We start from the raw sequence: 13,555 nt of genomic DNA, 5'->3' as shown, positions 1-13,555 counted from the left end.
CCCCTCTGTCAGAAATCTTGCAGGCAGAGCCCACTTGCAGCAGAGCTGAGAGGTAGTTAAACTAAGACTAGAGGTATGTATCAGACCAGCTCTCCCTAGCTTTCTGCTTGCTAATATTCGATCTCTCGAAAATAATATGGATGAACTTGGGACTAGGATTAAGAATTAAAAACTGCTGTGCGCTGATTTTCACTGAAACATAGCTGTAGGGCAATATTGTAGAAGCAGCTGTCCGGCTACAGACTCACTCCATTCATCACAGGGACTGCACAGTAGTATCTGGCAAACTCAGTAGGGGGGGGGGGAATCTGCATTTACATCAACAACCAGTGGTACTCAGACTGTAACACTGTTCAATTGATGTGGAGCACTGAATGCTGAAATGCGGACAATTTTATTGGCCTAGGAAGTTTAACGCTGCTTTCATTCTGCCTGTTTACATTCCTCCACATGCAAACTGCACGGCAGCATTGGGCACATTGAATGAGGCTATAAGAGCACAAGAAAACAAACATAATGATACAGTGTTTACAGTAACTGGTGATTTTAATCATTGTAACTTAGGGACTGTGATACCAGCATACCAACAACACCTTACATTTCCTACATGGGAAAAAAACATACATGTATAGCAATGTGAAGGAGGCGTACAAGGTTGTACCTGGTCCCCACTTTGGACGGTCTCCATTCCTCTACCCAGCATACAGACAGCTCCTCAAAGAAGCCCGAACTGTGATGTGATTTTATGTGGCCTACCACTTCATGGCTGATTTGCTGTTGTTCCCAATTTTTCCACTTTGGTAAAATACAACTAACAGTTCAGTGTGGAATATTTAGTAGCTAGGAAATCTCACAGATGGACTTATTGCACAGGTGGCATCCTATCGCAGTACCATGCTTGAATTCACTGACCTGACTGAATTCACTGTGTGTGTGTGTGTATATATATATATATATATATATATATATATATATATATATATATAAAGTCACGATCTGGGGCGAGCAGAGCAGCGGTGATCGTGCGGGCAGGCGTGCAAAGACTAGGTGAGACGGACAAAATCGGGCAAACTACGGGTTTAATTAGGGAACTGGGACCATAGAACAACACGAAACCACACCATAACCACAAGAGATCCACAATGACGGACAAGGGGAACAGGTAAGACTAGGACTTAAATAGGACGTGACTAATCAAAATAAGCAGACCCAGATGGAGACAATCAGGGAAGCACACGTGGGTAATCAGGGGGTGTGGCACACGAGGAGCCGACGAGCCGGGTCATGACATATATATAGGGCGGCATGGTGGTGCAGTGGTTAGCACTGTTGCCTCGCACCTCTAGGACCCAGGTTCGAGTCTCTGCCTGGGTCACATGTGTGCGGAGTTTGCATGTTCTCCCCATGTCGTCGTGGGGTTTTCTCCAGGTACTCTGGTGTGTGGGTATATATATATATATATATATATATATAGTAAAATTGAGTTTTTTACACTTTTGCAGTTTTATTTCATAATTGAACTTTATAAGAAATTAAGTACCATTCAATAATAATGAACACTAAGTAAATATTAATAATTGATGTGTTATTGATCCCTGTGGGTGAATTGCTTTACACCTCTACCACTCTGCAGGTCAGAGCAAGCTGGTTGTGAAGGGTAGTTAGCTGTTGTAGCACCCAAAGAACTGGGACTTACGGGCCTAGTACTAACAGAACTTAATTTGTTGCAGTTTTGTATGACAAATGTATATGTTTTGTGTCCTGTGGAGAAATCATAAATACCCATTTTAGCAGGTGTGATTTTGCGTTGAACAGGTAACGTTACATTGAGACCGCCCTGGAACCTGGAACCAGGAACTAGGGGCCTCATTTATAAAGACTGTATGTGAGCAAAATAACCATGAAACATTTGCACAAAAATTTATAGAAAAATTTTCGGATGCATAAATGTAGAATATAAAGAAAAGATACAGTGAAATAGTTTACACATTTTGAAATGGTGCAGTGCAACTGTAGGAACATTTTGGACAAAACATTAAACTGTTGCTGGCGCTTGAAGCAGAGACCAACTGAGTATGAGGAGGTGGAGTACAACGACTCGTGCACACAATTCGCTATGAATCAAACATACCTGCAGTATTTTCTGTCAACACTTGCTGCATCAAGCAAAGGCACATCCTAGATGTGTGACAGTCCACCTTGATTTTAGTGGCTAAGAACTTTGTGCTTGTCATGCAATGTTTCCCTTTCAAATCAATCAGGGAAACGTGCAATATCCTGTCTTACAGTAAAAAATACTGTGTACATTTACAACAAACTACAGTGGTCACAGCAAGAAATGGTGCTAATGATTCCTCTGATCAAAAGAATCTGTGCAATTTTACATTTTCAATCTGGTTGTCCATTTCTAGCATTTGGATCAGCATTACATATGCTTCCCAGGTTACGATGGTCTGTTTTGACCTTGCGATGGGGAATGTTTTTGATTTTCAGCATGTTGTTCAATAACTTAAATGGGACATTTGACATTTTGTTATAAAATAGGATTGCCATTAATTTTGCACAATTGTAGGCTAATGTAACCTTTCAAAGCATGTTTTTAAGGTAGGCTAGGCTAGTCCATAATGCTTGTTAGGGTAGGTGTACTGTGTTAAAATGGATTTTCTCCTTACGATAACTATATTCTAGAAAGCATCAATTTTTTTTACATTTTTATTTAACTTACACATAAAACGTGCAGCTACATATAGTGTCACTTTAAATTAACAGTATTTTAATGTTTTATTTAATAAATATTAAATGGTGGCGCAATGGCGGCATGGTGGTGCAATGGTTAGCACTGTTGTCTCTGCCTGGGTCACATGTGTGCGGAGTTTGCATGTTCTCCCCATGTCGTCGTGGGGTTTCCTGCGGGTACTCCGGTTTCCCCCCCAAGTCGAAAAACATGCTGAGGCTAATTGGAGTTGCTAAGTTGCCCATAGGAGTGCATGCGTCAGTGAATGGTGTGTGAGTGTGCCCTGCGATGGGCTGGCCCCCCATCCTGGGTTGGTCCCTGCCTCGTGCCCATTGCTTCCGGGATTGTCTCCGGACACTCCGCGACCCAGTAGGATGCGCGGTTTGGAAAATGGATGGATGGTTCAGTATGAGATGAGCTTGAGTATAACAAAAAAGGACAGCAACAAAAATAATGCTGCTGTACTGGGTTAATATTTACTATGAAATTCAACATCAGCACTCCTTTTTTCCCTCTGATTAAGTTTAGTTGCACTTGCTGCTGACAAATAAATACACCTCTTAAGAAGCATTTATAATTTCGGAAAAATACTTATTACCCAGTAATAAAATACCATATTTGGTCAAGGGATCAAAGTTTAGGACTTCGGACTCGACTCGGGACTTGCATGTCTGGACTTGTTCCCAACTCTGGTAAATGAGATATTCTACATTTTACTATAAAATAGGATTTGTGCTAATTATTTTGCACAATTGAAAGCTAATGTAAGTGTTCAAAGCATGTTAAGGTAGGCTAGGCTAGTCCATATTGCTTGTTAGGGTAGGTGAAATGAATTTTCACCTTACGATATTTCCGCATTATTATAGGTTTATTGGAAGGTAACCTCATAACACAATAAACAAATTTAAAGATTGATTTTACTAGCAGCATTATAATGATGACTGTTCAAATTTTCTATAAATATATCATTACGTTGAGTAAATGTGCTTAGTGGAGCACACCACATGCGGCTGTTTCTGTAAATCAGGGAAGAGTTTTATAAGCACCGAAGTGGCGGTGAAGGAATGGACAGCTCAACAGCCGCAACATCTTTCGAAAGAGGAGATATTGTGGATAAAAGAAAAAAAGACACTAGCGGTGTGGCGGTACTTTCTGAAGTTTAAAGTTTGACACGTTTAGTGACATGAAGGGTACTCCGGATTTATACACATTGCAACTTTTTGGCGTCACAACATGCCGCTCATCGATACCTTATACCTACTACTTACATGCTTACCAAATTGTGGGCGCCAATAAACGTTTGTATAGTACCATGACCATGATATAAAGCACTGAAATATGAACGTAAATATTTCATATTTCATATTTATACACATAAAACACCAATAACTGCCGTTAGCTTAGCAACCGTAACAGCTGCTCGAACACAGGTGTTTCACCCGCTCCCATGGTGCTTCGCCATAGCGCAACATTCGGAAATGTACGTAGTCACTAAATCATCTACGCGAAATTGTATTACATCTAAGTTTAATCACAGCACCCGTTCGTAGCAGTTATGATTTGTTCGCAAGACGACTAACAGGCGCTGCCATTTATCCAACACTCGGCGCTATAACCCTCACCGAATCACTGCCTCCTTCATTGTCGACGCACTGACTACACAGGGAACATTTCCCTTGTGAGGTCTGGTAGTTACGTGTAATCAGTAGCGCCCCTAGAGGATCCTCGTGACTAAGCAGGCGGACTCATACCTCAGCGCTCCCTCTAAAGTGACGAGAGACTCCTTGAGCTCGAATTAACAATTAACAACGACCCTGCTGAGCAGTCAGAAAGAAATAAAATTAAGGAAAATAATAATAAAAGCGGCGGGTAGGCTGTAGATATACCCGCAATACAATATATGTTAGATATAACTGTTGACCATTTGCAGTCATGTCAAAAAGTCAAAATTGTTAAAACCCCCCCCAAAAAACACCACTAAAATCTCAGTGTATGTCTGCTGTGGGCAATTATAGCATGAGCGCACCAAACTGGTAACTGTTGATAAAAAAGTAACTGTTGGTAGAAAAATGTATTTCAGCCGTTAGAGCCCAAGCAGTGACTGATTAACGCTGAATGGTGAGGATTCCATACTGACAAATCAGAACAGGCCTGGCGGGTGCAGATGATTTCAGCAACTATAAAATAGTCTGCAAGCAAACCAGACCTAACAGTGTGCTTTACTAGCAGCTCTGGGACAATGGCAGTGCATGAGGGGGTTATAGTGCTGCTTCTTCTTTTAGGTTGCAGCTGTGAAGCTCAACTGAAGTCTGGGTTTCTTGTGAAGACCCCTCAAGTGGCTGCAGTTTATCAAAATGGATTAGGTGCTCCCCAGGTGGTGGCAGCTGGCTATCAGGTTGGCGTAGGGGCTCCCCAGGTGGTGGCAGCTGGCTATCAGGTTGGCGTAGGGGCTCCCCAGGTGGCTTCGACCGGCTATCAGGTTGGCGTAGGGGCTCCCCAGGTGTCTTCGACCGGCTATCAGGTTGGCGTAGGGGCTCCCCAGGTGTCTTCGACCGGCTATCAGGTTGGCGTAGGGGCTCCCCAGGTGTCTTCGACCGGCTATCAGGTTGGCGTAGGGGCTCCCCAGGTGTCTTCGACCGGCTATCAGGTTGGCGTAGGGGCTCCCCAGGTGGCTTCGACCGGCTATCAGGTTGGCGTAGGGGCTACCAAGGTGGGGGCGACCGGCTTCCAGGTTGGCGTAGGGGCTCCCCAGGTGGGGGCGACCGGCTTCCAGGTTGGCGTGGGGGGGACCGGCTATCAGGTTGGCGCAGGGGCTCCCCAGGTGGCTTCGACCGGCTATCAGGTTGGCGTAGGGGCTCCCCAGGTGGCTTCGACCGGCTATCAGGTTGGCGTAGGGGCTCCCCAGTTGGCTTCGACCGGCTTCCAGGTTGGCGCAGGGGCTCCCCAGGTGGCTTCGACCGGCTATCAGGTTGGCGTAGGGGCTAACAAGGTGGGGGCGACCGGCTTCCAGGTTGGCGTAGGGGCTCCCCAGGTGTCTTCGACTGGCTATCAGGTTGGTGTAGGGGCTCCCCAGGTGTCTTCGACCGGCTATCAGGTTGGCGTAGGGGCTCCCCAGGTGTCTTCGACCGGCTATCAGGTTGGCGTAGGGGCTCCCCAGTTGGCTTCGACCGGCTATCAGGTTGGTGTAGGGGCTCCCCAGGTGTCTTCGACCGGCTATCAGGTTGGCGTAGGGGCTCCCCAGGTGTCTTCGACCGGCTATCAGGTTGGCGTAGGGGCTCCCCAGTTGGCTTCGACCGGCTTCCAGGTTGGCGCAGGGGCTCCCCAGGTGGCTTCGACCGGCTATCAGGTTGGCGTAGGGGCTAACAAGGTGGGGGCGACCGGCTTCCAGGTTGGCGTAGGGGCTCCCCAGGTGGCTTCGACTGGCTTCCAGGTTGGCGTGGGGGGGACCGGCTATCAGGTTGGCGTAGGGGCTACCAAGGTGGGGGCGGCCGGCTATCTGAGCAAGCAAGTTGCTCCTGCTCTGGTTAAATCTGTGACTGGAATGCAAGTGAACCCTGATAGTGTGAGGGTTGTATGTGGGGAGGATTCGGTTATGGTGGATGTGCTACAGGACCTTCTAGCTATTGGCCAGCTGATCAATGCTTCAGACATCACCCTTGGTGGTTGTGCACCCACTGGGCAGGATGCTTCTGGCACAGTGAGGTTTCAGTCTGTGCTGCAGGCCTGTGGAAGTACACTGATGGTATGAGGGCTTCCTTCTGATTGGTTGCTATGTTGGCTATGCTAGTCCTAATCACGTTGCTCTTCTCCAGATGACTGCTGATGCCCTGGTCTATAGCTTTGCATTGATCTACACCCCCAGTGGTATTAATGGCAGCCCCATTGTGAGGACCAATGGTGCTGTGGTTGGCATTGAGTGTCACTATTTGAGGTGAGGATGCCCCATCAGCTTTGCTGTTCCTTAGCCCTAGGAGCTGTTCATCCAGTGACTGACCCAAATGGGCAGTGGTGGCTTCATGGTTAGGGAAGCACACTTGTACCAAAGATTGCTGGTTCAAGTCCCTGACCAGCAAGGCACCACTGGGGTACACTGAAGGTACCGCCCAAAGCACTGCTCCCCTGGTGCTGAATTAGCTCCCCCTGATGTGTCATGATGTCACATAATATAAATGCAGAGGACACATTTCATTGTGCACTGTTGTGGTCATTGACATACCACGAAACCTTAATTCTAAATGATGCCTGCTCCTTAGGAAGCAGAATGTGAGCAGCAATGCCCTGGTGCCAACCTGGATCCCCTACTATGCTACAATGGCGGCTGAGGCACAACTGAATTTCTCACTGAGGCTGATGGATGGTAGGCAAGGGGTTCATGCAGCATATCTGGCTTTACTCAGTGGGTTTGTCCTCAAGTGCATGTGCCCTTTGTGCAGATGCATGGCAGAATGAGAGGGCCTCCAATGTGTACTTCCTGGGAAGTGTCCTGAACATTGAAGCCTCTGTCCTTGTGGGCAACAGTCAGCCCCTGCGTGTCTTTGTGGACAGCTGTGTGGCCACCTTGGTCCCTGATGTGACCTCTCTCCCTAGCTATGCCTTTGTGCAGAACTCTGGGTGAGTAACATTGTATGGCTGTGTGAGGCCGCTTGGGCAATGCTGCTTGACATGCCTGCCCTTCAGGTGCCTGACTGATGCCAAGGTGACAGGATCCCGCTCCCAGTTCCTGCCCAGAAAGCAGGATGACAAGCTGCAGCTTCAGCTGGATGCTTTCAGGTTCTCTCAGGATGGCAGGAGCTCAGTGAGTACAGGCACTTGTGCAGGATTTCTGTGCTTAAATGAACTGGCTGTGATGGCGGCTGCTGACCAGCTTTTGGTGTCCCCCTAGCTGTACATTACTTGCAGCCTGAGGGCAACAGTGGCTTCTGTGCCTGTGGATTCCCAACACAAGGCTTGTTCCTTCTCTCTTGCCGCTAACAGGTCAGTAGCTGCAGCATTATGATGCTGGATCAGTTGAGCTGCTAAGCAATTGTTATTCCCTATTGCAGGTGGGTGTCTGTGGATGGGAATGACCAGGTGTGTGGCTGCTGTGACGCCAGCTGTGGGCTTGCAGGTGTAGCAGGTATGTTTGGCCTCCACCAAAAGATGCTCTGGTGGATTGTGTTGCTGTGACTGAGGCACCCTCCCTCCTTGCCCTTGCAGGTGCTCAAGGCACAGGTGTTCTGGGCCCCATTGCTATCCAACAGGGTCCTCCCACGGCTAGTCAGCCTGGACAGCTGTATATTCTGAAGGGATAGGGACCAAGCTGCATGGTCCCAGGATGGAAGGAGCCACCTAACTTGCCTGGCATATTCTGCACTGCTTGTCATGCTGTTGCTTCCCCCTAATGAGGTGACTGCAGTTGTGCAGGAGACCAAGGGCACTGTCTTGTGACTGAATAAAGCACTAGTATTTGAAATGGTGCAGTCGTCGCTTATTCCTTGGCTCCCAGGTACACTTCTGGATTGCCTAGAAATTCTACAGCCACATCACACTGCTTGCTGCCTGTGGATTTTATGACTGGAATGGCACCCTGTGGGGAAACCTTGCCTTAGATGGAATGTGTTGGTGGGGTTGTACACAAGGTGTTCCTTTCAGTAAGGAATCAGTTTCAGGGAAGGTACTCCCTGTATGTGGATCAGGGCTTGGTGCCAACAGACTAGTGTAGTCGGGAGTGATTCCTACCCTCATTCCCTCTCTTTGGGGGAGTGGCTGACCACCTCTATGTGGTGGTTGGAAGCATTGCAGCCTGGTTTGCCATCACCTTCATATCATGGAAGTACTTGGTCATCCTGGGGCACTTGCAAGGGTGTACCATTGATTTTTAACAATGGCAGGCACTAAGGGGCTCATGTATTGCTACTGAAATGCAGAATTCCAATCCAGTGTCAGCAACTGATTCACACTAACAGATGATGGTATTAAACCTTAATACTGATTTCTGCAAGTGCTGGTTAAAGAACAACACGTGGTCTGATAAAAATGAGCATCTTATTCATTTGTTAATACTGCTGCAGCGTTCTCTGCATTCTCACCACTGCTCCACATCATACTTCACTCTGCCACATATCACTTTACTACCCCATGTTGAATGTTGCATTGTATGCGCATCATTTTATCCTGTGGATTATGGAGTTCTTTTAACTAGTTAAGTTGTGAGACTGTACCATAACCACTGTTGCTCTTATTTTAACTGATGAAAAATATATTAATTTGAAATCTCCTGTCGCATCCTTTCATGATGTGATTATTGCATTCGTGCCGAGCAATGTTACGATATACAATGCAATCCTCACCCCCAGCCGGGGAAAATTCAGTCCCCCCCCATCCGACGCCGCAGACTTCATCAAACTGTAGCAGAGCAGGTAATAGTCATTCGTAAATGATTAGATTCATAAACAATTAGCCTTATTTCCTTAGAAACAGATTAGATCTGAACCCAAAACTACCCGGTACCCTCAGCATCTTAATCTTCAACCTGCTCTTCACTCTCTGCCCCTTTTTGAATGATTTGAGGTCAGCACGCCAGGGGGCGCTAGGCAGCCACTTGGGCGTCTTCTCCCAGCCTATACTAACTTCGGTTTTTGTTCTTTGAAACTAAAGAAAACTGGAAAATAGTAAAATGCTTTTTTCAGCTTTTGCCATCTGGCCTGGTCATTTAGAAAAGGGCACAACCTTATTAAAAGGCACACTTTATTTTTGTGAAAACAATTTGATGAACACAAAAATATGGACACGATTACAGGGCTGGATTAAAACATGAACAAGAGTGGCTTCTGTACTGGAACTGAGACTAGCGTTGCGGTGGGGTGTGGAATGTTCTGTCCTGCCTTTGAGTTAATGTCCAGCAGCGCTTTGGATTCCTGCAGACACCCAGTCCATGGTGAGGAAGCACATACTCATCACCATAACTTCTTTTTCTGCAGAGTAGCTCTCCTCACACTCGAGTTCAAAACCAAAAAAGTCCATCCCATCACCAGGTATGGCTGACTTTGTGTGCCCATTGGCAGTTTCTTCTGCTACAGGAGCAACTGTGTCACACTCTGCTATCAGAAGCTCCTTCAGTTCCTGTTTCCTACACTCATCCCTTAACCATCGGAGTTCGAATTCTGGACAACTGACAGCAGCAAGAAGTGCACATATGCAAAACGAGTCTGGATAGCCTGAAGAGAACAAAAAATGTATTGTAGCTGTACAATTAGACATGTTTATTTTGTTATTTTACTATTTAGGCTACAGTGCAGGCTATTTACTATAGTCCAATAATCTGCCTTTTATGGGATGAACAATATACAGTATAATAAGTATTGTTGTGATCTACTCAAACTAGTATTTTGATTTTGAATTAGCTTCCATCGTTGCATATTCTCTATCCAGGTAGGCAGCAAATGTTTTTCTACGCGGTAGGCAAACGTGTAGAATAGGTAATTTCTCAATTATGTGACAAAAGGAAGGAGAATCCACAGTGGAAATAAGTAGCATTCTGTCCACAATATACCCAGCCACAAGTTTGTTTAGGTCTTCTCCACTTATAGTTGGTGTTTGACAGGAGAAATCCAGCCTGCTGCTTGGCAGGAGTGGGACATGTACTGGCATTGGGCTCATCAGTCGCTTCACCTGGTATTTTCTCCACTAATTTCACTGCGCAGTGCTGCCCTTTCAGATGTTGAATTTTTTGAGGTTGACAATGATTTCTTACCCCCACATAACGTACAACTCACAAAAATGTTCTTGCCTTTAGCCGAGATGAATTCCAGCTACTGAACACGTACTTCTCACTCGCCATGTTCACTTTGTTTTTGTTTGAGCTGGTTTCGCATGCATGTAGGTCTCCTGTAAATGACGTCGCATGTGCGACTGTCAAACAGACATCTGCCTGCCACTGTCAGGTTACTGTCAATTATTATTTCTGTTTTTACAATATAGATGTTAAAGCACTTGATTTTATTGGTAACGTAGCGGTAACGTAAAGTTACTTGAAAGTGTAACTGTAATGCAGTTATTAATTTTTAAATTATAATGCATTAAGTTACTACGTTACTAAAAAAGATTCAAATTACAGTAATGCCTTACTAAGTTACGCATTACTGCCCAGCACTGGTTTGCATATAGTTTAATGTTTATGTGCATGGTTGTCATTACAAACCTACAAGGCACCTTTGGCTATTTGGGTGTTCAGGTCTATGACAGCTGTACCTCATTCTTTGTATAAAAAATGTCTGATGCTCATCCAAGTATGAATTAACTTTCATGTATATGAAATGAGACATTTCATATATGTATATGAGACAATAAAAGGCAAATGTAACCATTATGTAAATATTTCAGATATTTTACTGAAAGGTATATCACAGGATACAAAAAACAAACAGCACAGTTTATGTGACAAAATACGAAACATCATATGAAAGCTCACAGAGAAATGTCCGGTCAGGTGGCAGTCCAGGCTTTTGAGTTGAGTACAGACTTTCACTGTTGTTGGAGAAAGCGTCAGGCTTTCCACTCCAACTCTGCACACAGGACCAAACTACAGTACAGTATATGTTGGAGAAAGCGTCAGGCTTTCCACTCCAACTCTGCACACACCATTAATTACGAGACAACACACTTAAAGTTTTACTTGCGCAAGGGTAACCACACTCTCTGCATGCTAGGCTACAAAGGAATGTGTTACAAAGGGTGGTTCCCCTTTGCACCTTTTTTTATAGTCAATGGGGGGCAGGGGTCTTGGAGTGAGAACAAAGAAAGGACTGTAAGAGTAAGAAGAAGTTCTGGTTTTCCTCAGGTGGACAACTATTTAAACACGTGCTCAGGATACGTGTAAACTAATATAATCTAAAGTATGAAGATAAAGGAAAACAAAATAACGTTTATACATATTTACACTCATTGCTGATTATACAGAAATGACAACAAATAATTAATAACAGTTTCTTCAACCTAACAATCCCTCCTGTTTATCATGACAGTATAATCAGAAGCATCAGTATTATACAAGTTGCAAAAGCACTTTCAGCACAATCGTCATTCAGATCACATCATCATCATTATTAAGAGGGCTAGACAAGTTTAATAAGTCCAACCGTTCTTCTGCAGCGTATAGCAGAAAAACAGAACTAAAAGTTTGTTGTATCATGGAATGGAGGCAGGGTATAATACAAATGAAACAACAACATACAAATGATAATGTAACAAGAATGGGGAGTGAGAATTTTAGCAGTAACTGCCACCAGGACCCAGTGAGAAACCAGTCCAACCATGAGGGACCGGCATGGGGATCCAGGGACATATGTGTACAGACATAACAGTTAGTTAAATTGTCTTTCTTTGCTATATCATAAACATAACGATACCAGTAGTTTTGTAGGAAAGGATGGGTCTCATTTGTGGAGATAGGCCTCAGGTGGGAGCCGTCATGTGTCCATCTAGGTGGATGAAACACCTGCTCTGGTGAGTGCAGAAGCAGACCAACAATTCCCATAAAGAGAATTACACCGAGAGTCACCTTACCGCATCCCCACCCAATCAGAGCCATTCTAAATGGAGTGCAGATCAGCTGTTTTCTTCACCGGGTTGAGACGTCAGTATCCTATAGATTACTGCGCCTTTGTAGCGGACTTCCACTGCTACTCCGAAGGTACAGAGGTCTCTGATACGGGCTTGATGGGCTTACAGTGACTCTTATGTATCCAGGAAGGTCGCTCTGCTATTTTCACCGCTGTTGGTGTTGTGAGGAGGACTTGATAAGGTCCGTCCCACCGAGGTGTGCTCCAATCCTTTCACAACAGGACCTTGACCAGGATCCAATCTCCTGGCTGCAGATTATCCTGTTGAACAGAAACAGAATTTACCGGCAGACTACTGGGGCTATGTTTTTGTTGTGATGTTAGTAGTTTACGCATCCAATCGGCTAACGTATTTTCTCTGTCTGCTTTTCCTATATCACTCATTTCGGTTGCTAAGGGAAACGGTCTACCATACACTATTTCAAATGGTGTCAATCCTGCAGGAGTGGGAGTTATTCTCATCCATAATTTTACTAGAGACAAACATTCTGGCCACGGCCTTTTTGTCTCTTCCACTGTCTTTCTGAGCCTTGTTTTAATGGTGCCATTAGTTCTTTCTACCAAGCCTGCGCTCTGGGGGTGATAAGCACAATGATTTTTTATCGTAAACCCTAGTGCTTGTGAGCAGAGGGACATGGTCTGATTTACAAAATGAGTCCCATTGTCCGATCTTATAATATGAGGTATGCCATAGGTAGGGAAATAATGGCCTACCAAACATTTTGCAACGGTCATTGCATCACAGTGTTTTACAGGGTATATTTCTACCCACTTAGAAAAGGTGTCTATAATGACTAGACAACACTTCTTCCCTTGTGACCAAGATAATTCAATGAAATCCATATGTACAATTTGAAATGGATACTCAGCTGCGGGAAACTGGCCACGTTTTGGCCTTATGTTGCCTTGTGCATTGTGTTTACAGCAAATTAAGCACGCTCGACAAAATTGTTTTGCATAATCAGAAAAATATATAGTATAAAAGTATTGTTGAATAATATGTACCATCCCTCCTGTTGAGACATGGGTGTTTCCATGGCTCACTAAGGCAGCTGTCTTGTATACATTTTTTGGTAGGATGGGCTTGTCATTCATATAATAAGTTTTCCCTTGTTGTATTGCTCCTCTCTTAATCCAGCTCTGTATTTCTGTTTTAGGTGCATGAGTCTGTGCATCACATAGTACATCACTATCTATCAACAAGACATCTGTAACATTTAAG

General features: G+C 44.9%; 1 protein-coding gene across 1 annotated transcript in view; it reads left to right on the top strand.

Moving 5' to 3' along the window:
• Window positions 1–4,948: 4,948 nt before the first annotated feature.
• The window catches only part of LOC125722688 (fibroin heavy chain-like), a 269,460-nt gene continuing 260,853 nt past the window's right edge, over window positions 4,949–13,555 (top strand). Inside the window, exons 1-5 of the mRNA XM_048998888.1 lie at window positions 4,949–5,486; window positions 5,556–5,618; window positions 5,661–5,786; window positions 5,829–5,912; window positions 5,997–6,164. Coding sequence (XP_048854845.1) covers window positions 4,974–5,486; window positions 5,556–5,618; window positions 5,661–5,786; window positions 5,829–5,912; window positions 5,997–6,164 — 954 coding nt within the window. The 5' untranslated portion in view covers window positions 4,949–4,973. The remainder of the gene's footprint in view (window positions 5,487–5,555; window positions 5,619–5,660; window positions 5,787–5,828; window positions 5,913–5,996; window positions 6,165–13,555) is intronic.

The sequence above is a fragment of the Brienomyrus brachyistius genome, unplaced genomic scaffold, assembly GCF_023856365.1.
Source record: "Brienomyrus brachyistius isolate T26 unplaced genomic scaffold, BBRACH_0.4 scaffold41, whole genome shotgun sequence".
NCBI lineage: Eukaryota > Metazoa > Chordata > Actinopteri > Osteoglossiformes > Mormyridae > Brienomyrus > Brienomyrus brachyistius.
The sequence above is the reverse complement of the archived record's forward strand: the minus strand, read 5'-3'. Positions and strand labels throughout refer to the sequence as shown.